At 41.3% G+C, this 27,732-nt stretch overlaps 2 protein-coding genes across 3 annotated transcripts; one reads left to right on the top strand and one right to left on the bottom strand.

Annotated features, from left to right (window-relative positions):
- Positions 1-113: 113 nt before the first annotated feature.
- On the top strand, positions 114-16,142 carry LOC108008506 (D-beta-hydroxybutyrate dehydrogenase, mitochondrial). Of its 2 annotated transcripts, none has more exons than XM_070995175.1 (7): positions 114-327; positions 2,604-2,849; positions 13,982-14,188; positions 14,273-14,426; positions 14,489-14,745; positions 15,430-15,495; positions 15,625-16,142. In XM_070995175.1, the coding sequence occupies exons 1-7, from the start codon at positions 304-306 to the stop codon at positions 15,799-15,801; spliced, it is 1,131 nt and encodes a 376-aa protein (XP_070851276.1). In that variant the 5' UTR covers positions 114-303; the 3' UTR covers positions 15,802-16,142. The 2 variants fall into 2 exon arrangements, with proteins under 2 accessions (XP_070851276.1, XP_016927861.1); XM_017072372.4 differs by having other exon boundaries at positions 15,430-15,531.
- A 2,357-nt stretch (positions 16,143-18,499) lies between these two features.
- On the bottom strand, positions 18,500-26,455 carry Drep3 (DNA fragmentation factor-related protein 3). The gene is made up of 3 exons (XM_017072269.4): positions 26,120-26,455; positions 19,347-19,556; positions 18,500-19,268 (listed from the first exon to the last, which is right to left on the bottom strand). The coding sequence occupies exons 1-3, from the start codon at positions 26,453-26,455 to the stop codon at positions 19,044-19,046; spliced, it is 771 nt and encodes a 256-aa protein (XP_016927758.3). The 3' UTR covers positions 18,500-19,043.
- Positions 26,456-27,732: the final 1,277 nt, after the last annotated feature.

Raw genomic sequence — 27,732 nt, 5'->3', positions numbered from 1 at the left:
CGATTTTGAAATACAACAGAGGCAGACCGTCGACAGCGACGTCGGCAGCGATCGGCGAGCGAACTTTTGCGGCGGTACTCGATCGTACCGCTTAGTGCCACGTCGTGTCTCAGAGCGCCCAGGCCACGGGCCCCGAAACTCGTACCCCTGAAATCGTATCGGTTCGAAAACAGAAATATTCGATCATAACAAGTACTAGCCGTGCCAGATTTACCGGAACTGGGAAAGTGAGTGCCGTGCTAGGAGTACTTTTTGGAATCCTTTTTCAAGAAAATAAACCCCCCGCAACCAGCAGCATCCGTCATGCAGGTCTTCGATAACAATATGGTAAGTGAAATCTACCCTCCGGCCAAAAAGCCATTTGTGTGCCCGTGCTTACCCAAGCCAAATTTATGGCCGCCGCGCTGTGTATACCTAGCCACACTTAGCCCAGTTAGCTTAACCCAGAAATGCCAATACACATACAATCCAGTTCCAGTTCCACACGCCCATTTTGGCCGCAGAAAAGGGTCTTGGTATTTTGTTAGATGGTATAGGTTATAAGATGGGTAGACAGCCAGGAAGTCATGCGGTGCTCAGGATGGGCCGCCAAATTAATTACAAAAATTCACTTAATGGCCACGATCCAAGTGGGTCAACGCACGTATGAGCCACTAGAAATTTGCAAAATGAAAACTTAAGTGTTCCGTAAGAGACATGTCGGAAATGCTACCATGTCTGCCTGTCATAAAGTGCAACTTAAATTGTTTTAGTATGCCCGAGAATAATGGTCCAATTTCTAGAATAAAAATCCTGACATTGAGGCAGACTATTATGGACATTCCAGAGAGCCACAAAAGTGAATTGTTTTTATTTTTGTTTCTTTTCCCAAAACTGAAATACATCTTTATCTTTGGCCAGGGCAAATGTTTTTGCAATGCCAGAATTTTCCATTCCATTTGATTCGTTCGCATCATCTAAAAATACATATCCATATCTTTATTAATAATAAAAATAAGCTTGGAGACAAACCGAATAGAGACCAATAAGTATTCGCCGGATACTGATTTCATGGCAGCTGAGCGACCCCATTAAGTACATAAATCTTCGGGCGCGTTCGCATAAATATATTTTAACCGGCAAGTGCATATATATATGTGGAGATATAGATCCGAATTCGAAATTATCGCGGGCGTATTTCGACCGTATGTAAGGCACTTACATTAGTCACATAGATACTACCAACTAAATCCCAGAATTGGTGGCAAGGTCACCATATGACGAAAGCAATACGAAATGACATCGTTGATTTCCCACACGAGGTGGTATAAATAGTTTCGGCGATTTTACAATACCGGCAAGGGGAAAAACAGAAAAGAGTCCAAGTAACCGAAATGGAATTGGTTTATTTTCAGGCCGAATAAATCAATTGGCTTCTGTATTTATGCAGATGCCACCATTTGATTATTTCGCACTGTCGTTGATTTATGGCCAATGGCCAAAAGGGGCGGTTTGGGGCTGAGAAGGCCACTTTCCATACCGTTTCCACCCACAATTTCCACCCATTTCCCACACGCTTTCCCTCATTTTTCGAGAGTATTGTGCACGTCATGTGTAATTGCTATACGTCAATGTCAATGTGTGTGGGTTAGGGCCTGATAAATGCAAGCATATGTAAGTGCTTGTGGCCGTCCAGATCCTGTGGTTGCAATTGGTTAGCTCTAATGAAATACTCGATGATGTATTGTTGGCAAATATGTGCCTGTCCATTTCATCAGCCATTCAAGGGGAACACTGAGCAGAGCCATCAAGTCGAAACATTATCGATTTCAAAGGGAACTGTCCGAAAAATGTTAAATACACGGAAGTCTTGAGTCAATAAATTAAACGAATTCCATATCGTAAAAGATTTTCATCAAATTTTGTTGATTGGCATGCGTATGTATCTGAGATTTTAGGAATTCATTTCTGGCAAAGCAAATAGTTAACTTGAGTGGACTTACTAAACTTTATTAAATAAAAATGAAATATGTAGGAAATTGAGATGGATAAATAAAAGATTTTCATCAAATTTGGTTGCTTGGCATCAGAATATCTTTGAGATTTTTCGGTTAGGTTTCTAGCAAAGGGAATACTTAAATTGTATTCATTAAACTTTATTAAATTAAAAGGAAATATGCAGAAATTTTAAATAGATAAATACAAGATTTTCATAAATATCTTTGAGATTTTAGGAATTAGTTTCTAGCAATGGGTGGATTTATTAAACTTTATTTAATAAGAATGAAATGTGTAGAAAAATTAGATACATAAATATTCGATCTCAGAAAAGCATACAGTGCCACACACATCTTTGATTTTATTTTATTTCTCATTTCCCCCTGGAAAAAAAACAATAAGTGTGTGCAATAATTTGCATATTCCCCTTGTTTATCGATCAAAACACAAACAAACAGGCTGTCCGCAATTGTTTAAATATTTGCCAAACAAACATCTCGTCCAGCTATTCTTCTGTGTGGCTATTTATACATCGAAACTGAAATGTTAATTCAGTGAAATGAATAATTAAATCGGGATATATACTAGAAATGACTAAATGTGTGGCTATATCTTCTATTCATTAGCGCCGTGCCTCGCGTCGCGCCTCCTTGCGACGAGGTTCGATCTCAGCCCTGCCCCAGAAGTCACATGAGATACCCTGGGACATCTTCGAGCGGCTGTTCATGCCCTTCCTATTCTGCCAGGCGGCTGCCATCGTGACCTCTCACCTGCTCCACGCCCTGGACATGTCCAGCATCTCGACCTTCGCCGTGTTCGTCTGGTTCGCCCTGGCCACCGTGGGAGCCGTGCTCTTCTACCATTTCGTCAAGGTAAGTCCATACCCCCCAGACGTCTTAATCCTGAGTCCTGGCGCAAAAACAAAAACCGCATATGGCTTTCGGGTTTCGGTTTCAGAGCCATGGGCGGTTCGGATTGGTATTCTTTTTCCTCTTCCGTTTTGGCCCGTGGCGAGTGCCAAGCCAAAACCACAAGTGTCGACGGAGGGTCTCGAATACTAGGCAAAACAAATCAGTGGCACTAAAAATAGTCGAGCCACCAGAAAATTCAAAAATGGGCTGGAGATAGGGATTCCTGCGGCAGGCACGTCGTCAACTTATGCTCAACCAGACCAGAGGAAACCCTTGACTGTGGATTTGGCTTCGGATTTGCCTGCGTTTGGTATTTCAAAGCTTACTGCCTGGCAGCCAGCCGGGAAAATGAAAATGAAAACAAATAAATAAGCAGCCGGAAGGGGGGGCTCCAGTCCTTAAAGAGGCGAAACCCAAGCAAAACTTGCTGAAAGAAAAGGGTTTTGGTAATGAATATAAACTCAAGTAGCAAGTAGGAAAAATGTGAAGTCTTGATTCGCTAGAGACCAAACAAAAATTCGGGGCTTGAGGCAGTGGAAAGGGGCCATCTTGTAAATTGTAGTTATTTCAAGACCCTTTTCAACATTCTAACAATTTAAGGGTTTTAGAGAAAGTCAATCATGTTTAAGTATGTCTATAAAAGGACTGATACGACAGTTAGTTAAATCAGACTTTACAGTTATAAATGGTTAGTAGTTTTTAGTATTTATTTAGTCATATATTTAGTAATCTTTTAAGAAGGCAAAATAGTAGATGGTATTTTTTATGTAACCAACTTTGGATAAAGTTCAAGAACCCTACAAACTTTTAATAAAGTTTCTCTGAACATAATTTAATACGTAATATCTTCCCTTAAACTCTGTAAACTTCTTCACATTAGATTTTGGTGCCTTACTTAGTCATGAAACTTATACTAACTAAGTTAAATAGTTCAGGGAGTTTTGTCTTCTTACATACTTTCTACCTCTAAGTTCCTCTAAACCAAACTTGATCCTTGCAATACCCAATCATCTTCTGCACTCCATTTTATTGCTTCCCATAGTTTAATATTAAATATCAAAAGCCTTGAGGGCTCTACTTGAACATCCTGTAAGTTCGCGTCTTGCTCGATTAAACTTCTAAAGAGCTTAGACGAAAGACTCCCCAGGTCATGAGTGCCCCCAATGGGATTACTTGCCTTTATCTTCTAGGATTAACAGCGTAAATTACCACATTGCGTATACGCAATACCACGGAATCGATTGGAGTTATCTCTCGATTTCACACCATTTGCTTCGATGCACATTCATGATTATGGCGTCGACAAAGTCAGTGGATAATTCAAATTTGCGTGCACTTTAATTAGCTTTCCTTGGTGGTAGGATGAGGAGGTGGAGTAGTGGGAGGAGTTGAAAGGTGGACCTCAGAAATGACATTGGCCATTTGCCGGCTGGCAATTACAGGAGGATAAGAGCCGTGGGTTCTGTGGCCGCCATTCGTGGCACGTAGCCGTCGTCCGGTGGCCGTCCATTTCGTATCCGTATCGTTCGGATGGCATTGTCCTGGCAATTGCAGCCTGCTTGTGGCGCACTCAACGCGATTCGCAACCCGACATTAAGGTAATAAGCACGACGGCAGGATAATTAACAGCAACAGCAGCAGCTGCAACTCCTGCTGAGTCCTGGCAAAATGCTGGTAGTTGGTGGCTGGTGGCGGTACTCAGCTGTCTCGTTTTGCCAAGGATTTGTCAAGGACAACGCTGTGACTTCCATGGAAACAAGAAAAAACTCTTAGTGGATGTCCAGAAAATCCTAAACGTAAAAAGCAAAAGTTCATTACCCACGGGGATTTATTTTTGAAGATTTTCTTATTTTTAAACGCTTAGTCTTGTTTCTCTAAGTTTTTCATGACTGGTCTTTATGCATATAAGTTTGTGGCCTATTCGCACCTCAAATATAAGTGTCTGAAATATATTTAAATGTTATTAAAATTTAAATGTCAAATTATACACTGAAAAAACACAAATGGATTAATTTCATATTCGCATGGTACATTTACTAAGTATCATTTTTTCTCTCGTTGAATATTTAAAACGTCAAAAAGAGAAAAGAGCGAAATAAAGCCTAAAATAACTCTAAGTAAGAACGAAACAGCCATGTTCAAAACTGCGAATCTCTAAAAAACAGAACAAAAAGTAAGATGGCGAACATATTATTGTGTTACGCCCCGTATCTAGATAGAATTGATAATGAAATCATTGTATCTTATCTTATCATTTTGTTTCTCTGTGTATCTAATATACATTTGAAACCAGTGGTATTACACAAAAGTGTATAAAGTCCCTCTTAAAGACGAAAACTCCTTCTTCTCTTATTTTCTAAGATTTAAAATATTTACAAGTCTTAGAACCCAAACCCTTAATTATTCCTCTCTTAACAAAGAACTTTTCAAATCGCGACACTCAATGATATATTTGCATAACAACAAAGAGAACGTCCTTGAACAAAAAGCCTGTGTATCTATTTTTAGCCACGGCAACAGAATTTGAGCCAGTAGCTTCCAAAAACACTCCCTTTTAAGGGGCCGATACAAGAAAAAGGAAACGACTCGGAGTGTCCTTGCCTTTGATTAGCTTTTCGGGCCGACCAGGCCTCAACTATTAACCCGATTTCCCAAGTCCGCCGTCGTTTCGCATCAGCATTTACATGTGCGGAGTAGATAAAGTTATTGGCAACATGCGTGGACCAGCTAAAACTGACTGTTTGTCCTTGCACATCACGTTGTGCATTTCATTTTTATGGCACGACCGTCGAATTAAATTACACGCACGCACACATTCCAGGGGATTCATTCGAGGGATTGGGATTGGGAATGGGAATGGGGGGATTCCAGGGACGAGGCGACTGGCAACTGTTGACGCGACAGCACAAATTGGGTGCAATGAAATGTAAATGCGCAGCTAATGAAATGCTCACCCAGGCCGGCCACGCCCCCTGCTCCGCCCTCATTTTGGTGTAGCATAAATCGCATATTATTCTCACCTAAATTGCAGCTTCTCGGGGACCAACTGCATTGCAGTTTCGATTCGATTTCGGCCATGGCTGCCTTTCGCAACGCAAATTACACTCAGCTTAATGTGCATAATTAAGTCCACAGCACCATTCTCATTCTCATACCCATACTCCCATCTCACCATTCCCAAACCAAACCCATTCCCCCTTGGGGATTTTGGGTCTGGGTAATTTCCTCGGGCGACGAGCAACAGTTTCCCGGAACAAGACACGAGATGGTCGATGAAAATGGGTGCGGGGCTTGTCAGCTGCCAGAAACAGTGTAAATAATTGAATTAATAGCTTCGTGTGAGCCACGCTAATGAGCAGTTGCTCCACATCAGCAACGCCCACTGCAAAACGCCCCCACTTCACACTTCCATCCCCACTTCCATATTCGACTTTCAAGTGAAATTGAATACACGGGAATCTTGAATTTTCCAGCGGAGAAGGTTATAAACTGGCCATCTGAGCCAGGTGAATCCGCAGTTTATCCACTCGGTTTTCGGTTGCGTCGTAATCATGATCCAAACACTTCCATGGAAGACGCCAGCAGTTTTCCTTTAATTCGAAGCACTGAGAGAAAAGAAATAGCACAAAAATAAATATTGGCTTTTTATAATCTTGAGAACTTTAGCACTAAAGAGAATATTATTAATAGTTTCTTTAACTTCAATCTGTAAAGTATTTTTCATATTCCTAAACTACCATGTTATACAAAACAGTGTATCATTCAATGATTCTAACAGTTTCAGTTTCAGTTTCTGATCATTTTAGCTTCTCCAAAGATCTGTCTAAATGTGGTGAAAAGGTTAAAACAAAGTTCAGTATTCAAAAAATATTATGTTAATATGTCAAAGTAGCATTTTTTAAATGGCAAAACCCAAGTGTTCTCCATCCTTAGCATGAAAAGATTTTATCGGACTTCAGAATCGAACGATTTCCCGCTGAATTTTTAATACTACCGTCTTCATAAAAAGTACAGACTGCTTAATTTCAAAATTTTCCCTCAGTGCTCAGATGGCATCTGTCGGAATAGTGATTTCGCAGTGCATCTGTAACATTGTCCTGGTATTTTGCACTGTTTATTACCCAGTAAACCGTCCTCTTAGCTCCCTGGGTTTTTGCTTCAAAAGGAACAGCTTCCGTAGTTCCCGATTGCAGCACACTTTGTCGCAGTTACAGCTCCATAAAACTTTACCCGTAGACAAATTTTACGCTGATTTGTGTGTTGTTCCCGCAGAACAAAAAAATGCCGAAAGAACTGTTTTGTCAACGGGAGCGAGTGCATTCGCAATTAGGGAACGGTCATGATGGCGCTGATGATGATGATGATGATGATGATGGAAGCTGGAAACTGGGGTCCCCGGGCCCAAGGCACAGGACAACTGAAGGCTATATGAAGGGCGGGTTCTTTTCGCTCTCCTCATGCTACCCAGCTCGCAAACAGGCCATAAAAACTCATTATGTGCGAAGTTTCGTTCGCTTGTTTTTACCCATTGGATACCCCACTTCGTTGGCCTTTGTATCCGGCAGATACATATACTCCTCCGTTTTCCGTTTCGGTTTTATGGTGTCGCGCGTGGCCTGTTGATTCACACACGCACAACAGGACACCATCGCAGGACACACACACACACACACATAAATACACTGAGGACATTCAGAAATGGCAATGGCGTGCCCGGCCTGACAATGGCTGGAAACGAAGGACACGGCAGATGGGAACTGTGAACTGTGAACTGCGAACTGCGAGTTGTGAGTTGTGAGCTGGGACTTGGGACATGGGACATGCGTTTCTTAGAATTGCACGCTATTAAATCGCCTTGACAACTCCCACCGTTTTGCCCCTTGCCCCCCTGGACATTTCATTCTCTGCTGTGTTGCGCACTTTAGTTAAATTAAAAACCAATTGGAGACGAGGCAGCCGTGCAGCCAGCGCGCATCGCACATCATGCTTCGGCAGCCAAAGGTCAGAGGTCGCCAAATGTGGGTAAATTGCGGGCAAAGCAGCCGCTCGATTGGCAGCCAGTTCATTTCACATTTCCCACATCTTGACTCCGTTTTCCAGCTGCAGACAGGTCGGCTTTCAGGTGTGACGTGTCTGGATACACATATTTAGGTATCTCTGTTTTTCTGTTTTCTACTCATTAGGTAGTTATTTTGTAAACACTCTCGCTGTATGTCTATCTAGCTAAAAGTATGCACAAATACTTAGAACTAAAGTTAAATTAAATTCATTTAGTTATTCATTTAATAAATGACATTGACTTTGTAATCACCAATATTAAATTGATATCCTTATCACTAGAATTTCCTAAATTCAAATAATCACATCTCGAAACAATTAATAAGATTAGAAATAGTATCTCTTATCTGATTTTTTCTTTTTCTCTCGAGATTTTATCAAATTCTATGTGAATTTTCAACCGCTTCTAAGAAACTTGAATAATTTTTAAATCATTTATAAAATGCTTTTCTTTCAGAGAAATTCTTAAAAATATTATCATTTCTCAACATAGAATTCGATTAAAACACTTGAAAGTGAAAACAGGAAAAGGTGGCACACTGTTGATTCATGAAGGGCTTCAGTTTAATCTTATTTTAAAGATAATTAAATTCCCAATCAAATTACACAGACTCAATTACATGGTGTAATTGTACCCTCTTAAAATTTAACTCTATTTACTTATCAACTCCCTTTATTTTCCTGTTTCAAGGTACTTTAATTAGCTACGAAACTCCTGTCCATGGGTACTTCTATAGCTCCTATAGCTCCATAGCTCCTATACTGAAGCCTTGTTACACTAAATTTTAATTAACATCCATGGCCAGGGGCATCATTTTTCGACCGGATACAATGGGAATTTAAATGCAGATACATTTCCAAGGGGAGGGGCGGGGAGGACTGGTAAGGTGGAGGATGTGGGGCCTAATCCTTCGTTTAAACACCCGCCGAGAGATGTTGGCTAACAGGCTGAGCTGCCATAATGGCTGGCTTGGCACAAAGTCAAAGCTTTGCGTGTTGCCTGCCCCACACACACACACACACTGGCATCCACACCCACACACCCTTGCTTTCACTTCCTCTGACTCTCTCTCTCTCTCTATATATCGTTAATACACACACGGAGATACAGTGGAATAAGAGAAACAAGCTGCAAATTGGCCTAGGTCTCCGCTGGTACAACGCGTGGTATGCGCAATGCGAAAAGCCTTTAATGCCGCCGTTGTCGTCTGCGGATGGCTGAAGTTGGCAGAGGTCCTGCCTGCCTGCCACACGCCATCAGGATACGCGGCACTCGGCGTGCGTGTATCAACTTGTTTCGGTGTGAGTGTGTGTGTGTGGGCAGGAAAGCAAAACACAGAAATGGTTTTTAACTTTCCGGTTAATTAATTTATTACAGCTTAATACGTTCAATGACTTTTGGCGCCCGCCCTCCGCGCCCTCCGTTTGTCTTTGTTTTTTTAGTTAATTTATATTTTTTTTATGGGTAGCACGGCCCCACTTTCACACCCCCCAGCCCCAACTTTCGGCCACTTTCTCTTTTGGCCGTATTTTATTTGAGGGCTATTTTTAGCCACTGATTTAATATGCGTGCATGCGTGTGCGTGTCTCTCTTTGTTTCGCTTTTCTTGGTCGCTCTCTTCTTTTGGCCACATTTCGTCGCCTCTGAAGCGTTCACAAAGGATACCGCCCACCAAGGATAGCGCCCATTATCCTGGCTGGAGTGGCAAACACAGCGAGGACAATTTGTATGCGGTTTGTTTGCCATTTTTCACTTAAACTCCGACTCCCCCACACCAGCGATACTGCACCATTTCGCTTATGTAGATTTATTTGGGGCCTCTCGAGCGGTCAAGCGTGTCCCGTTTTCTCGAGAGGTTTATGCGTCTGCCAGGATAACGAGGCTGGCAGGGGGATAAAAATAAGATAATAAAACCAGAGCTGCGGACCACCGATAAGCGAGCATTGTCCAGAATCGAACGGGTTCAATGGTTTCCCAGCACGGAATTAAATCTGTTTACTTCGATACTCATTTTATTTATTACGAACACTAATTCCACCCAGGAAGCGCAATAATAAAACTGCTTTATTATTTCACTTCCTGGTTATTTATTCAGTTTATGGCTGGGCAGTCAAAGTTTTTCAATTACCAGGGAATGCTGGACTGGGAAAATATCACCCAAGCGAAAATCAAAGTTGTGAAATACAGGAAAAAGAGTATTTCAAATTTATTTTGAGAAGAAAATATTTAATTATCTTTTATTTTCATCACATTCTCAAGATATATTTAATATATATTTTTTGCATACTTGTAACTATCGAAATTATTATTATAAAATGTATAAGGCGTAATTTAAAGAAAAACGAACAAAACCAATAGAGATAACTAACTATATAAGAAGATAAACATATTTAACCCGTCAACTCATCAAATATTAATATGCCTCTTTTTAATCCTTTAAATTAATTTAAAAAAGTTCTTGAACACTTTAAAAAACAGCATTTACTGTCCTTGAAACATATTCACAATTTATCACAAATCACCCAGTTAAGCGTTTTATACAGCCAAGCAGCTACCCACACCAAAATGTTTCTCTTAAATACAAAAGTATTGATTTTACTTGGCTGGACTCGCTTCCGGTCAACATATTTTCACAACTTTTACGCAGTTCATTCCACAACCCACGTTTCCGCATTATCCTCGAAATAGGAAGCGTTGTAGTTCGCACCCCTGGACAGTCATAAATTTATTCACGCAAATGAAGGCACATGTTGGCAGGTTCATGAGCTGGACTCCTCCTTATTGTTGTTTACATTTTACACTCATAACTTTCACCTCGCCCACGCCGAAACACGTGCGATGGCAGAAGCCGAGCAAAATGGAGAAAAGTGTTTTCTAGCCAACACTTTCACCGCTTACCTGCACACACACACTATGTGATAGTACTAGGGATTCGCTATAATATAGAGTCAATATCTCTTCTGGCTAACAACTGAAACACAGAAGCCCCTCAGAAGCTTTGCTTTCAGCATAATGCATTATATAAATATTACGCATACGCCACGGTGTACGTAAGCCGGAGGTAATGAGTCCGCCAAAATGTAGCTGCAGGCGTAGAATCGCGTGCCCAGCGTCCATTTATCAATTTCGTGGCTAAAAGTGCGAGTTAAAAGCACCGTTTTTGGCTGGCTCACAACCGCAGATAGCACCTGCTGCTCCTGGCCAACGAATAAATCTTGCACTTCCAGTTGCCTGCAATTAAAATGCAATAAAGGATGCATTTAAATTGCTAAAGTACAAAGTGGGGATGGGGATGGGGATGGGCAGGGGGCACCTGCCTCCTTATTGACTTACTCGCTTCCAATGCTCGGCATGCATTTCCGACCCAAGTGCTCAGTTAAATGGAATGTCTGACATGCACCCCGAACCTCAGACTGCTGCCGTGCGCTATTTCGGGGTGCATGCAACTTGGGTTCTATTTCGGGATCGTTTTATAAAAACCGCAAGCCATCGTGTGCCATCACAGAGTCGACATGACCGCCCCAGAGGTGCGATGTCAGGCGGTGGGAAAGCTGGGGGAAAGCGGAAAAGGGGGAAAGTTGGCAGGGGAGAAAGTGGAAAGTGGAAAAGGTGGCAAAATGGGCAGGAGGCAAGTGGCAAGTGGCAGGTGGCAGGTGGCAAGAGGCAGTCGGTTGCGTCAAGGGGACGGCTGTTTCATGCCTTGCACGTACTCACTGCACTGTCGAAATTCCCTCTTTTTTCGGGCTCATTGTTTCGCACTTTCACCAGTGCCAAGAGGAGCTGTTAAAGAGACACATCAGAAGTGAAAAAAGGTTAAAAGTGGGGTGAATGGGCTAAGAAAACACGTTAGCAAGCCACCAAAAATACAAAATCCCTACATTGCATATTCTGGGAGAGATTTCTGACAGCGTATTAAAGTCTGTGCTGTTTTTTAAACATAAAAGATACTGATAGAGGTACTGTTATGGATACTTACATTTCATTTATAAAATGTTATATAAATTCTACTTGATCTGATATGATTAATTAATAATACCATTATTTATAATCTTAAAGGGAAATCCCAAAATAAATGTGAACCCTTTTTTTTTAAAAAGTTTGAGATTTATATTTGTTCAATATATTATATTTCCGGAATGCCCATAGAACTGAAACTTTTAATTGAACCTCCATTCCGGAAAAGGTCAAAAGTAAAACAAGTAATTAAGCGGGCGATAATTAAATGTTTGCCTTTGAAAAGTTATAACCGCTTTGATGACTTGAAAGCTCAAAAATCCAGCAGCTTCCTCGCTTTTCCTAATAAGTGTTCTTTGGAAATCCAATGCCCGGGTTCCTTCATCGGATTTCTCGAGTCGAAGCTGCCACAGTTTCTGGTTTCCCCCAATGCACTTTAATTGACTCTAAACATTTTGTTCGCTTTCTTTTTTCCCATTTTCCGTTTTATTCCAGCTTTTTGCTGCAATTTAATTGCTCAATTCCGTAAAGTCAGTTGCTGTTTTTAGTTTGCCGCAAAGTTTAAAGTAATTTATGCTGAACCGCAATAAATTGGGGTGGCAGCATAAGAAACTAAGGACAAAGAATGCTCCATGCATTTTTAGCGCAAAAGTTGACCCAAAGTTTGCAGCACTACGTAGTACTATATCTAAAGTGGATTCGCGTAAAAACCGTAGGAACATAACTTGTTGGAAACTTAGAGAGCATTCAGTGGGTGGCTGGGCGTTTGATGTTTGGGTATTGGCAAAACCAAAACATAGCTCCCGAAAGCCCCCGGCGACTGTTTGTGTGTTTTTATTAACGCCAAACAACGGCCAACAGATTTCGATAAGCCAAACACTTATGGCCACAATAAAATGTCGGCCAGTCTTAATGGGTGTCAACAGCACGGCCAATAATAATACACCCGTCTTGGCCGGCTTCTCTTTTTTTTCCAGAATTTTACGAGCACTTTATAACAGTTTAATAGCCCCAACAATGAGTAGCCGTACACCACCACCTCCCATTTGTCGAAACCGATTGACGCACACTGGAGTCGACCACTCCAATCGGGGCGAACTATAGTATATTGGTTAATGGTGGATGCCATGATGGATATGTCACTATCCCAGACAGATTCCAGGAGACCAAATACCAAGATGTGGTACGAGTGCGGGTGAAGTGACTGGAACTCGTGTCTTAAGCGGAAGTCCTAGCGAGCACAAGTCTTCCTGCTCGCCCACTTCAACTTTCCATCATCATCAGCGTCTCAAGCCGTGATGAACTTAAACAAATATCTGTGACAGCCATCCTCCAAAACACACACATCCCATCCCACATGGTGTTGTTTCACGACTGACTTTCGCTTTGAAATCGAAAGCAGGCTGTTTCCCAAAGAGGGTGCCAACTTTAATCGCTTTTCACAAAGTTGCCAACTGGCTGCCCTCTAAGCCCAGTTTGTGACACGACTTTTAAGTGGCCGGACTTAAAGCCCACAGACGTCATTTCGGTTCGGCCAAAGGTCAAACTTCTGACACGACACCCTCGAGTAAGCTACGAAAACTTGATACTCCAGCAGAAAAACAAACAAGAAGACAACGCTTAATTGTCTACTAATTGGCATTACAATTATTGAACATTAATTGGCTCAGAGTTGAAAAACCCAGCATCAATAGTCTTATACATGAAGATAGATTTATTACCAAGGAAAATTATGCATATAATATAAATGGTATAAAAGTACCATAGTTTAATTAAAATATAAAAAAATATAAATTATATACAAATAATATATAATTAAATTGATTTTTAATTTCAAATAGATATCCGATATGTACATTTTGATTATAATTTAGCAATATTCAATATCTTATATAATGCTTAAAAATTACACGTGTCATTCAAAAGTTTCTAAAATAAGGCTCACATATCAATAATTTTATATCTCCAAGCATTTTATAAATCTTTTTATTTTCTTAAAGCTTAAAATAAAGCGTGAATAAGGACAAGAACTTTAAAAATGTACTTATATCTTGGAAACTTTCTCTCTATGTACCCACAGGTATCCGCTTCGGGCAAGGGCGTGCTAATCACCGGCTGCGAGACCCCACTGGCCTGGTATCTGGCCAAGAAACTGGATGACCTGGGCTTCACCGTCTACGCCGGCTTCAACACGCCCATCGAGGATTCGGACGAGGCCAAGATACTCAAGGAGGAGACCTCGGGACGCATGAAGCTGCTGCATCTGGACGTTACGTCGGATAAGACCGTAAGTTTACATGCTCCATAGGGCAGGTCCTGAGCTTTTAGCCGAGTTTGCCACCTTTATCCTCTACATATCCATTGTTCTAAGATTTTGGAAGCTGCCCGCTTTGTGTCGCAGCATTTGCCCCATGGCGCCGAAGGATTGTGGTCCGTGGTGCACTGCGCCCACTGGGTAGCTTTGGGCGAGCTTGAGTGGATTCCATTTGCCGTGCTTCGCAAGAGCTTGGACCTCAACCTTTTGGGTAAGTGGAGGCCATCTCAGAACCAGGGCTAAGGACTGCAATTTAGTATTCATATTTCGCAGGTGCCGCCCGCCTTACCCAAATCTTCCTGCCCCTGGTCCGCCGTGCCCACGGTCGCGTTGTCTTCCTGACCTCCGGCCTGAATCGCGTGCCATCTCCCGTCCGTGGAATCCAGTGTGCCACCCAGGCGGCCGTGGACTGCTTCGCCGCCTGTCTGCGCCAGGAGATGCGCACCCGGGGAGTGGATGTGTCCGTGGTGGCAGCCGGAGAGTTCGCCCCCGGCAACGGCTGGCTGAACGAGACCGAGCTGCGTGACCAGGTGAGAAAAGAAGCTAATGGCGGGATTGCACTATTATGCAGGGGCTAATGGTCTGCACTGGGAAAAATATTGTATCGAATGGGTAAAAACTAAAAACTATAGTATACTTCATATTGTATATTGTATAACTTCAAGGAGATTTTTTATTGTAGAAATTAAAATTTGCATCTTATCAGTGATTAAATGAAGATTTGGTGCAAAGATGGCCAGTTTTCCATTAATCGGGCAATCAAAATAGCGCGGCTCGCTCTTTGCCGCCACACGAACAGTGTACACTAGTGTTAAACCTACGACTTAACGTATTCTTCCACATAGCTGATATCACAATTTATATAGTACATATTTTTGGAGGGTTTCCTGTTTCTTAACATCATTTTTATTTTTTAAAAATTAATATTAATTTTAAATTTAAATTCAATTGTTTTGTTACCCAAGTGCTAGTAAGTCAATGGAAAATGCAGAAAACTATGTCTTCCTTCAGGCATTATTATTATGAAATTTGAATTGGCTGTAAAAACATACCTTTTAAACTCCTGTTGTTTTTCCACGTGGAACAGCCTTTTCATGCTTTTAGTTTTTTACGATACAATAACTATTCCCGAGCAACCGGGACTGCTAAAACAGTTTGCTGGGAACTCATTAAACTGGCTTCTTCCCAACTTTCCCCTGGCATATTTTCCGCAGGCCAAGCAAATGTGGAACCAGCTTTCCTCGGAACAGAAGAAGACCTACGGCGAGGATTACTACGAGGCGGCCATGACGTCGGTGGAGAAGTATTCGCGCCAGGTGAGAGTGCACCCCCCTTAGAAGCATGTGTCCGGTGGCTAACGAGTGTTTAATCCGCACTTTCGTCCATTACCGATTCCACTACCATTCCAGGCGGCCGATATCCAGCCCACGCTGCGCGTCCTTATCGATGCCGTTACCAGGACCTTCCCCATGGCCCGCTACACTCCGGTGACGGCCACCGAAAAGCTGCAGATCTTCCTGGCCGAGCACCTGGCCCCCTCCCTCTACGAGTCCATTTACGGGGAGCAGAAGAAGTTCATCTACTGACCACCCCGTCCAGATCCTTTGTCCACCGAAACGGCCTGATATTGTTATTCGGAAATTGTTATTCATTTATGATTTTCCCCGAAATCCACCATATACCATCCCCCCTTGCTCCTTGGTGCGCGTGAAGGAAGGACATCCAGAAAGGAAGAAACTGTAGCCGGGAGCACTGTTCGAGGAGCTCCGCCAGTCGATGAGCATTTACGTCCTTCTCTCGATTATTCCCATCATTTTCCCTTCACGGAGGCGTCTCTGTGGGCGCCTGCATAATATTATTTTCTTTAGTTGCTAGAACGAATTGTATAACGATGAATAAAATGAAATGGAAACAATAGAAACCTGAATGTGCCGCTTTCACTTCACTAAATGCATTATTGAATGAGGCTAAATTGCATGAGTATTTGCTAAGAAATATATTTCTGCTTAAATGCATATGAATATAAAGTTGTTTATTCATTTCAGTATTTAGTTTGAAATTATTAAATTGCTTAACAATGATAACAAGGAAATGGGAACAAATGGAATAAAGGAAATTTTAAGGAAAACATTATTATACTCCATGTGAATTTACTTCGATATATATTTCTCTTAGTATGCATATAAACGGAAAGTAAAGTAGGTTATATAAAGTTTTTTATACTACTTACTAATGACCTTTTCTTGAAGAGTTGAAAAGAGATTATAACGAGATAATGCCTTAAATTACTCTGGCTAAGAGCGAAGAGGGAATATATGAAACTTCCAAAATAAATCAAAAGAGGATAACCTAGAAGAAACTTAACTTCATCAAATTTAAACCTATTCAAGCTTTTTTCATGTTTATTTTTCAAATTTGGGAAACAAACATAAATCAATTATAGAACCGGTATACCTTATGGCCATGTATAATATCGGTTTTTACAATATCTCAATTTCGGTGCATTCCTCTCTGCCCCCATTCCTTTCCCAAGGATTTTTCGAATCCTGTTAATTGCTTTTGATTGACATTTGCCGAGTGCCCCGGCTTATCCCTGTCAGTGCATTTTATGGAGCGATTTGTGAGACATCCAGCTGCATAAGCAAGGCCTCTTGGAAACCCCCCACTTCCACACCCACTAGCCACCTGGTAAACTAAGCTTAAGTGCAGTGGCTGGAGAGGATGGCAGGAGTCAACTTGGTCGAATGACATGACTGTCGGGGAACTGGGAGGAGCACTCGTAAAAATAAATTCAATAAATTTTTAATGCGTTTGATTCAAAGCAACAATGACATTTGCGCCGCCAACGAAGCCAAGGACTCTTCGCGGCAGGAGCTCAGGTGTTCGAAATTCCCAGGCAGCCCAATGAGCTGTTAGAACTGCTGTAAGAGACACCAAGAAGTGCATAACTGGCGCATAAATCTGCCATGGTTGTTAATGTAAGCCGCAACTGGCAGATATACCTGTATACCCACCCCCCTCCCAGGAGGCACGTTCGAACTTTTTAGGGGTAAGCTAACGGGTATAAACAAAAAGTTGGCTAAAAATACACACCTGCCATATATTTCCCCAGCCAAGGGCAACCAACTTTGACCAATGCTTTCCGCATTTGGCTACCATTCCATGGGTTTACCTTTATCTGTCAGCTTAACCGGTTTTTTTTTCACAATATATACTTTTACTCGAACATATTATATTATACGCAGCCATGTGTAACACTTCCTGCGCTTTTGTCGCCAGTCCAGAAATTATCCGCATTAAAAATTTGTCGCATTCTGTGTGTTCGGAATTCCATGCGGAGGATGCCCAAAGGTCCAGCCAAGGTTTCCGATACGAGTGATTGTTCTGCGGAAGCCCCATCTCCTCTACATTATGCCGTTTGCATTTAAACTTCAATGCCTGGCAGGGATTCCAGAACATATTTTATGCTCACAGACCGGAACTTTAACATGGAAACAAACTCTAAATGGTCGGCGGACGACGAGGAAACTATGTTTACTATGTTTCACATAGTGTAATCTCTTCTCTTTTTTTTTTTGGTTCTCTAGATTTGTTTCCATCTGAGTGTAAGCATTTCAATGGAAATGGAGATTTAAAACGTCTGGGATGTCGGAAAAGTGCTGGTAAGGCTAATAAAAGGATGGACTCTGAATGGAAAGCTAAGGCTCTTCGCATAATTAAAAGTTATCTTTAAAGCCGAGGAAATGCTACCGTTGAATAAAAGTCCACTTTAAATAGCTTTCGCTTTCAACACCTAATGCATCCGATTAATAGCACTTCAATTGATAGCAGGAATTATTTAGTAAGCTTAAAATATTAGAAAATGTTTAAGGTACTTACCCCTGGCTCAATGAAAGTATAGATGTGCGGGCTTTCCAAATTTTCCAAAGCAAGCAACAACAAAAATGGAATTATTTTTGCCCAAGTTGCTTATCCTTGAAAGTGAAAACTACTCGCAAAGTAGTTTTTATCGACCACAATAAATCCGGAAAAGTAGCCCCAGTCAGCAGATAAAATCGAATTTTATTGTTTCGATAAAAAGTAATTTTCACACATTTATCCATTTATTTATTTCTCTTTTGTTTCTTTTTTTTTAAATTACACATTACAATTTTCAATTGATTCCTGTGGACACAACGTAAATTTAAATTGAATAAAATTCAGGTTTCGATTACCTCTTTGAATAGTGCAGCAAATTGTGCTTGTTCATTGATGCAGCGCAAATACAAAAAAAGTTAAAAACCATTTTCGTGTGCCTAGAGTGAACATTTATTCAATTGCTAATTGATTTAATTGAGATTCAATTACAGTACATTTTTGTTGCTCCCTAATAACCCAAAGTGGTTTTCATGTGACATTCACAAGGATACTGCTATGGAAAATATATAATATATCTATTTGCCTAGATCAGATCTATGCTGCAATTCGTTGATCGTCCGCTGACTGAGGTGAGGATAAGGTTATCTAAGACTGCAGATCGGCCTTTGAGGCCCTCTTCAGGATTTGGCTCATACATTGGCTATTGGTCTAGGAACAACTAGCGGCTGATAATAGACATTCAAGGTGAGTTGCTCTACGACAATGTGGGCTCGAAAAATACACAACTCTCAGGATCTACGGTTATAGAGATAAAACCCCACATGGTACAACCATCATCCAAATCGGTCGCTTCAAGTGCCGTCATCAAAACGTTTTCCAAAAATACTCCGGCTAGCCATATAAACTCGTACAAATTCCCTATATACATCTCAATACACACAGTTCTTTCGTTTGGGGGCAATGACTGCCTTTAGCAGGACAACTCCGTGGATATCCTGGCGGCATCGCTTCTCGCCGAGTACTCGCTGTCCTTGGGCTCCCGTCCGGTGATATCCACCAATGAATTGGGATCCATGTTCGACAGCTTGTCCAAATCATCATCGTTCATATAGTTCGGCTGCAGTTTGCTCACCAACTGCCTTAACCTCTGAGCATCCAGCGATGTGCGACGCAGATTGGCATTATAGTCGCTGGGCTATGGGGAAAAATGGAAAATGGAAAAGGATATGGATTTGGAAGAGGTAAAGCCGGGATAAAGGGCAAAGCAACTCACATCGCGCCACTGCTCGCCGGGAAAGACGGCAATCAATTCGGCATTCGGCTCCAGAGTGCTGAAGTACTCCTCATCGTCGACCTCGGTGCCATCGCAATCCAGGTGAATCGCCGGCTGAGCCCGCTCAAATTTCACAGACACCTTCACCCGCAACTCCGACAGCGTGGTGGCCACAACAGCCTTGCGGATGTTCCTCGTGATGTCCTTGATCTGGAATGGAGGCGACGGATTACTAGGAATTTTACGCCGAATTCAATCTCTGTATTGACATGCCGGAAATTGCATAGCTGTGATACAGAAGGCTTAACTAGTACACTGGCAAAAAAGCCCATTTCAAATTGTTCATTTTTGTGTTCCATTTGTATACCAACTTTTTGTTATGTTCTGTCCGTCCGTCTGTCCGTCCGTCTGTCCCTCCGTCTGTCCGTCCATCTGTCCGTCCGTCCGTCTGTCCGTCCGTCTGTCTGTCCGTCTGTCTGTCCGTCTGTCTGTCCGTCTGTCTGTCCGTCCGTCTGTCCGTCCGTCTGTCCGTCCGTCTGTCCGTCCGTCTGTCCGTCCGTCTGTCCGTCCGTCTGTCCGTCCGTCTGTCCGTCCGTCTGTCCGTCCGTCTGTCCGTCCGTCTGTCCGTCCGTCTGTCCGTCCGTCTGTCCGTTTCTACACAAACTAGTCTCACAGTTTTAAAGCTTTCGATGTAAAACTTTCCCAAAAATCGTATTTCTATTCTATGTATAGTATATAAGCCGGATCGGACAACTATATCCAATAGCTCCCACAGGAATGCTAACATTTTTTTTTTTACACAAAATTTTAAAAATTCCGACGATTAATAATTCATGTCAAAACAATACAAAGACCCTTACATTTCGTTTTCGATAAACATATACGGTAGTAAATTGAAGGGGAACATTATCTTAATGCAATTCTTAAAATATTTTAATTTTTTCAGTGTAAAACCATCTTCTGAAAAGGTTTTAACGAAAGAATTTTTAACAAATTCCAAGTCTATGCCGTAGTATTTTCAACGAAAATACTTTTCAATATTATGTTATGAAGAAATGCCTTGGTACCCAAAGTAGTCAAGCTCAAAACCAAACAGGCTTACCTTGAAATTCACTTTAAATCGCTCGTTAAAGCCAAACTAAATGCCTGTTATTTCATCGATGTGAAAGCTAAAGCCCTCAGCCAAATGTTTACTTAGCAGAAAATGTTTGTCATAGTCAATTGTTAGGCCCTCGCACATTTTGTCCATTAAGCTATAGCAACACAACGAAACACAAAAGCCCCAAACATTTGTTTGCTTTAATTTGCGAAAGGACCCGCAAGGCAGACTCGCATTCCACGCAGCTGTCAATAAAAACAATATGAAGTTAACGAAGCGCGGCGACAAAGATATGACTAAGGATACGAAAAGACGGTGGTTAATTGTGATGGTGATATGGTCTTGGGGGCAGGTAGAAAGGTAGATGGAGGTAGAGCAGCAGCAACTAATCAATTTATCAATTGCCATAACAATAAAGCCAACGAACAAAGGGAAGGTCAAGGCACAAGTCGACCCAGGCAAACGATTATATTTTTCTACCTTTCCTCTGTTATTTTTTGTTTGCTGGCTGTAGTCGAGCCTCCTGTTGGGCCTAAAAGATTGCTACTCAAATATTTAAAGCATAATGCTGTCGATTCCAAACAGGCTTTCAGGGTCAGGTTTGGATATGGATGGACACGGGTCAGGCGAAAGGTGAAATGAAGCAAGGATGGAATGGACAATTGAAAGGGAGAGCTGTGTCGAAAAGTTGCCAACGCCTCCATTGTGCTACTTTTTGGCATTATACTACGTATACGCCCCGAGTGCCAGTGGGAATATTCTGATAAATTGCGAAAGGGGTGGAGCGTGACTTGGTTTGACAGATCTGCAGGTGTCAAGCGGTCTGTGGTCATTTAATGGCCGCATTCAAAGCGGCGTCATCAGCCACCAAAGAGTCCTTATTCTCTCCTTATAGCCCATCAATCAATCCCCCCGGCCAGCAGAGTGCTAAACCAATTATACGATGCTTAGGGAATCCATCAAATGGCCAATGCCATTTCGTCTGGCAGGAGTCTGGTGTTTTAGCCATGGCAATGAAAATTTATCAAGCATTTAATGCGAATTTCAATGGGCCATTAAAGCCATTGGATATGTTTCTACTTTTCTGGCTAAACAGTTGGGTTTTTGTATCCTTTGTGAGATTCTGCGGCCACGCACAAACTATTCAATCGGCACCCCTGCCACGAAGTCTGGGCCAAATGCCAATGTCCGGCGGCTTTGTTTGCTTTATGCCACTTTTTCGCCTTTGTTGGCCCTCTCCGAAAGTCATTATAACTTGGCTTTCTTAGCTGAACCATGTATATTCCCGCTTTTCGAGTGGCCGCAGTTGAACTCTGACTTTTTGGACAATCCCTTCGATTGGCTGCTTTGGTAAATTTAAGTGATATCATCTTGATGCACTTAGTGTCTCGGCCTGATTTGCGGTTTCATTTCGGCCGTGTCCCGTGAGCAGGTAAATATTTACCCCCGTTGCGGTTGGGTTTTGCGGAGAATTTGCCCTCGCATTTTTGTTTGCCAGCGTCCGGCGTCAATATTGCCCCTGTAAATTCCTCGTTTGCATAGCATCATTAGAACCGGCGACAAACAAGCCGGGAGCGTGACAAGGACAATGCGCAGGACTCGCAGTTTGCAGTCATGAATTCGCCATGAGACATCTGAGATCTGTGTGTGTCCCAACCTAAGGGCTACTCGGGAATATGTTGTTCAAATAGCACTTAGGTTCGGTCAGGAAATGCAAATTACGGAGAATGCCAGCAATTATAGAATCCGAATTGTAGTCCCCCAATGGCGGAAACCCGATTTTGGTCTAGGTAATGGAAGCCGCAGTAATTTCCAAAGGCCCAAGGTCAGGGCCCCCAAATTGCTTTTGATCAGCCTGCGGTGTCTATTGTCCAGCTCGGGTTGCCTGGCCGCCCGTTCTCGCTTCACGGCATTTATCGGAGACATTGGGGCACTAATTTTCCCTGATTGTCAACGGAATGCCATAGCAACACATTATTATGGGCACTGAGAAAAATATATAGGAAAACATATGTAAACAAAAATTAAGTTCAAGTTTTCTATATCTTAAACCTGGTCCCTATGCGTAAGCGCTAAGCAATCAACCAATTTAGAAAACAAACAATACTATATTAACGCTTCACTCTGCATACATTTCTGGGAATTTGGTTAAAAAAGATCAAAGTAGGCCTTTAAAAAATAAAAAATAAAATAACTCTTATTAAGAAACTACAATATCATTTATATTTTAGCATATTATACTATGGTTCCTAAGATACTCATGTATGTGATGAGAACTACCTAAACTAAATCTCGATTACCTTAAACACGTTTGAACACGCTAACCGGCAATGATACAGTAAACATTCCTTATAAGCAATATTTACATAAGCAACTTAATATCATAGAAATGGTTAGAAAATGAAATAAATTTAAAACATTAGAGCTTCCCAAACAAAATATTAGTAAGACCGAAACAAGAAACTGTTTTAAAATAAATAAAAGGTTCGTAACTAGTTACTTATTTAGAAATTTTACTGTATTATCATTTTCAATATATGGAATTTTAAGCTACATATTTTTCTTAGTGTGCTGTTTTGTTCTCTGGAAAACATCATTTCTTCGAACTCCATGGGCCATGATGAGTTCTTGACAGCATTCAAGATCGTCGTCATTCCACACTTACACGTACTTATAAGCTTGCTTATTACGGAGGACAGCGGGTGTTGTTAAGTTGCACGCTTGCCTGGACATGAATAATGCGCGTTTATTTGGCTTAATGCGCAACGTGGCGTATACGCAATGTCTCAGTCTGCGTCTCAGCAAGGCGTATTCCCAGAAATGTTTGCTTATCGTTTTTGTTTGTTTGTTTGCTTGTTTGCTTGCTTGCTGATGCTGTTCCAAGCGGCATGTCTGCTGGTAATTTAATTTCCGACCCTACCTTTCTTGGAACTTCCACCATTTGGGTGGTGGCTCAGACTTTCCCTCAGGGGCATTTGCATTCCCCTAAAATTCACATAAAGGTGGACCCCGTAGGTGGACGCCGTACAACTGTGACATGAAAAACGCATTTGCGCGTTAACTCAACAGAGGAAAAAGGGAAGGGGAATTTTCCTCATCCAATGAGATTTGTTTTACTGGAACTTAATTTCCTGCTGAGACCAGAGATGTGCTGGGCTACCACAGAGTTTCCTTGGGGCAAAAAAAAAAATTACAACCAATCTAAAATAAACTAAATGCAATCAGGGACGTAATGCAAAAATTCTACACCTGTTATGGACTTTAAACTTCAAAGGGAATTCAAATCAATAATAACTTTCTAGAAAACCAAAAACTTGTATGTAAACTTTAAACAAATTATTGAATCCTCTTAGAATAGGTATATCTGTTAACAAGAATTTACACCTCATTTCAATTGCCCTCTACTTTTAGTTGCCACTTAAGTGAAATGCACAACTTTTTGTGAAGGCAATTTGAAATATTACCAATCAGCGAGCTCCAAAGAAAATCATTTTCATTTAGATGATTGAAGGACCTCTTACCAAAGCTTACAGAAATTCCCTTCGTATGTTAGCATATTAATTGCTGAAGGATTATCACCCCTTTACTTAATTCCCACTCGCATTCAGTTTCTTGTGCAATTAGTCAAACAGATTAAATCTACAAGCATTTCAGAGTTTTTAATGAGGGACTTAGCAGTTCCTAGAACACTCGATAAGAAGGAGAGCCGTGTGGCATGGCAGACAAGAGACAGGATTATTAATTAGCCGAGATCCGCATGAATTACCCATGCCTCACGTGGCAGCAGCCCCTTCAACCATCATCAGCCGGAAACGCCACTGACAAATGACATCGCGTTTCGACCACATCAAGCTGTCAATTAATTGCTTTCGCCTGGCAAATTTACAGCCACTTGATAGCCGAGTTTATCATCAGCATTCACAAGACCAGATGCCGATCTTTTGGCCCGCTTATATTGTTATGGCGGTGGCTTTAATGCCGTTAGCACACAATAAATCGATTAGGGTGTGCAGATGGCGTGGCCAAGAAGCCTCGTTATCGTTATCGCCGCCCACAGGCGCCACGGCTTAGATGTGGGCGTGGCACTGGAGGTGATTGGCGGCTTGGAGGGCTGATTGGCCAGTCGGCTGGCCCACAATGATATACGAGCCACTTTGGCGCCCGCATGCGGATGCTACTATTTTATCCAGCCGAACAGTTTGAACATTTTAATTAAATTTCAATTGTTGACCAGCCACACAGCAAAAAAAAAGTGTTTTAGAAGGTTGTACGTGACTGGCGTACTTAATATGAGTTTTAACACTGCGATATTTATAAACTTGGTCAACCTGAGTTCAAGTCATTTAAATATTTAATTTTCTTGAAAATATCTAAGGTTTAAGCATGGAATATTCAGGTTTGTAAATAGGTTTAAAAGATTTTTGATGAAAAAATGTTGTAAACCAATAAAACCAAATATCTTAAATAAGCTAAGCAAACTGAAGTGTATTTCCAAGCCAAATGTTTTTGTAAAGCTTCGAAGTTATTGACCATCAATCAACCAACTAACAAGACTCCAAACCAAAACTTCTATGACTTCTGAAAGAAAACTGACAGGCAGATAATTTCATAAACAAACTTGAATATGGAGATTTTCACTTCGTAGGCCTCTTGATTGATGTACACAGAGAAAATAATTATTTTGGAATCAAGAAAAACGTTAAAAAAAATTTGTCAAAAATGAATTTTCTTGAATCAAGAAAAAAAGTTTTAAAATTCAGAATCTTGATTTAAGAAGAATTTTTCTTGATTGTAAAATATTCTTTAATGTTTAAAAATCATTAAAAATTAAGAATTTTAACTGTGAAAAAATGTAAATTGCATAAATGGACCTAGTGGGTATGAACTCAGGACTGCAATGCCCTAGTTAAGTATTTAAAATTCAACCCGTTTTGTAAAGAACAAAAAGTTCTTGAATCAGAAATTTTATATTTGAGCTTAGACCGGGATTTTTTTTTAAACGTAATTAAAAACCATTAAAAATTAATTAAAAACCATCAAAAATTAAGAATTTTAACTGTGAAAAAATTTTAATTGCTTAGATGGACCTAGTGGGCTTGAACTCCTAATTAAGTATTTAAAATTCAACACATTTGTTCTTGAGCTTAGACCGGGTTCTTAGAAAAAAAAGTAATGCATTTCTTCATCTTTGACCTTAATAAATTTTGTTCTGTGCACTAGATTGGCTACAGCTACGCAATCCTTATAGTCAAATAGAGTTTCGGGATGGTGAGAGGAGAAGAAAACAGCTCTGTTTTCCGGGAATTTTCCCAGCACCAGCAATGGCGGTGGATTGAAAAGTTGGGCGAATGCTTAAAGGGCGAATAAAGCACCGGCAGCAACACTTCAACAGCAGTGCCGATGTCGATGATGCCACTCAGCGCCGAAGGCTTTGAAGTGGCCGTTCCGTTCCGACGGGGAACCCTTCACTTTGTTCGCCCTGACCGTCAAACTTTTTCCCTCAATTTTCTGCGTTTTTTTACTCATTTTGGTTTTTTTTTTCCTTTTGTATTACGAGCGTAACAAGCGTTACAATAGCGCCGCAGTAATCACTTAACGAAATGCTGGCCCAGTTAACAGTGGGCAGTGGCAGCGTGGCTAAATGCCACAAAGGAGGTGCACGTGGAATACCCACCTTGAAGGGCTTGCTGTTGTCCAGCTGGGCGAAGTCCTCGTCGGCGGTGGTGGGCGAGGGGGTGGTCGTGGAGCTGCTGTGCGGCGATAAGGCCAACTCCAAGGTGATGCTGTCCGCCGCATCATCCACATCGGCATCCAAGTCGATGTCTTCGCCATCCGCATCCAGTTCGGCCGTTCGTGTTAGGGTTCTTTGTCTGGGCGGTGGAGGAGCCACTATTCTGGTGTCGGGATCACCATCTTCAGGACCCACTAATGCTGCTCCTTCCTCCTCCTCCTCCTTGGCACCCTGTGGCATTCCATCCTGCTTTGCCTCATCCGCATTCATCTCTGCCATCTATTATGCTCGTCTCGAAAGTTTGCACGTCTTGTCTGGACTCCTTGCTGCACTAGTTGAAAGAGGCATGGTCGAGAGATTTATGACAAGCGAAACAAATTTAAACGATAATTGAAATATTCTGTTTGGCATCCGGGGATGCGCTGCGAAGCCTCTGAAGCAAGCATAATAAAAGCAGCCAGACTTTGTGTTATTGTTATTTCAGATCTGTATGTTGTTTGCATTGAACGGCAAAATTTTATAACGAAATCCTTGTGTGGCATTCGTTTGGGCTTTGATTTAAAAAAGTTTTTCAATTGCCAAGATAGAGAAGTTGCTTTTGACCAAAATGGGGTCCAAACTTTAGTTGGCTGAACATTGATTTGTTAAATGCTTTAAGAAGAACTTCTTGTAAACTAAATATTTACAATAAGGTCAATGCACCTTATATATGTACATCTGTCAAGGCTTACTAATGAAGGTGGTGAATTATTTTTATTTTAAAATTTATTTACTTTTATTTATTTATCTTAACCGTTCTCATTCCTACTTCAACTGGTTTTCTAGTACCCTTAACATGAAGGGTTAAAATTAAAAAAAAAGTTGTGTGTCTTACTTAGCTTTCAGCTTGTAGTTTTTGTTATTTTAGCATAATCGATTTGTTTGTTACATATTTTAATAGTGTTTATTATTTACATTATGTTATTTTAACTTGTGCTCTAGTACTCTGAACGTTTTAAGTGCCATTGTATAAAATAACATAAAATATATTTGTATTTGCGTATTGTTTTTTTAAACTTATTTTAAGCACTTGCTACCTTTGGTTAAATTAACCTGTAATAATTACAATTAATAGGCATCACAAACCCCTTTTTTTTACTAAAAGTTTTTTGCTTTTATTCACTGAACTATTTTTTTTCCATTACCTTTCACCTTAACTCTTGAAAACTGAATTCTTCACATTTTCCGGCAAGGCTCGACCATTGAGTTGCCGATAATTATGGTACGCGATTTGGGTTCGGATCGCGAGCGGCTACTTCACAGCAGCCAAGTGCAACAAAAGCCGGCCGAACTTGGAATAAATTGCCAGACGTCTGTGCGTGCTGTATTTAAACAAGTCAGGACTCGTCGCAGGACTCGCATTTGCCGACATCCTCGGCCAGCGCAAAGACACACAGAGCAAAGTCAGAAGGTCCTGCAAACACACACAGCAAAGCCTAACCTTCGCCGAGCTTTGGCCGTGAGAGCACAGGACCCGAAAAGCGTAGAGAGAGGATTCTGTTAAAATGCTGTTAGCC

Source organism: Drosophila suzukii, chromosome 2R (assembly GCF_043229965.1).
Source record: "Drosophila suzukii chromosome 2R, CBGP_Dsuzu_IsoJpt1.0, whole genome shotgun sequence".
Lineage (NCBI taxonomy): Eukaryota > Metazoa > Arthropoda > Insecta > Diptera > Drosophilidae > Drosophila > Drosophila suzukii.
The sequence above is the reverse complement of the archived record's forward strand: the minus strand, read 5'-3'. Positions and strand labels throughout refer to the sequence as shown.

Coding starts and splice junctions, on each gene's coding strand:
- LOC108008506 (XM_017072372.4), top strand. CDS start 304: ATGCAGGTCTTCGATAACAATATG. Junction 2,850..13,981: donor TCTTCTACCATTTCGTCAAG/GTAAGTCCATAC, acceptor ATGTACCCACAG/GTATCCGCTTCGGGCAAGGG. Junction 15,532..15,624: donor TGGAGAAGTATTCGCGCCAG/GTGAGAGTGCAC, acceptor CTACCATTCCAG/GCGGCCGATATCCAGCCCAC.
- Drep3 (XM_017072269.4), bottom strand. CDS start 26,455: ATGGCAGAGATGAATGCGGATGAGGCAAAGCAGGATGGAATGCCACAG. Junction 19,557..26,119: donor ACAACAGCAAGCCCTTCAAG/GTGGGTATTCCA, acceptor CCTCCATTCCAG/ATCAAGGACATCACGAGGAA. Junction 19,269..19,346: donor CCGGCGAGCAGTGGCGCGAT/GTGAGTTGCTTT, acceptor TTTTCCCCATAG/CCCAGCGACTATAATGCCAA.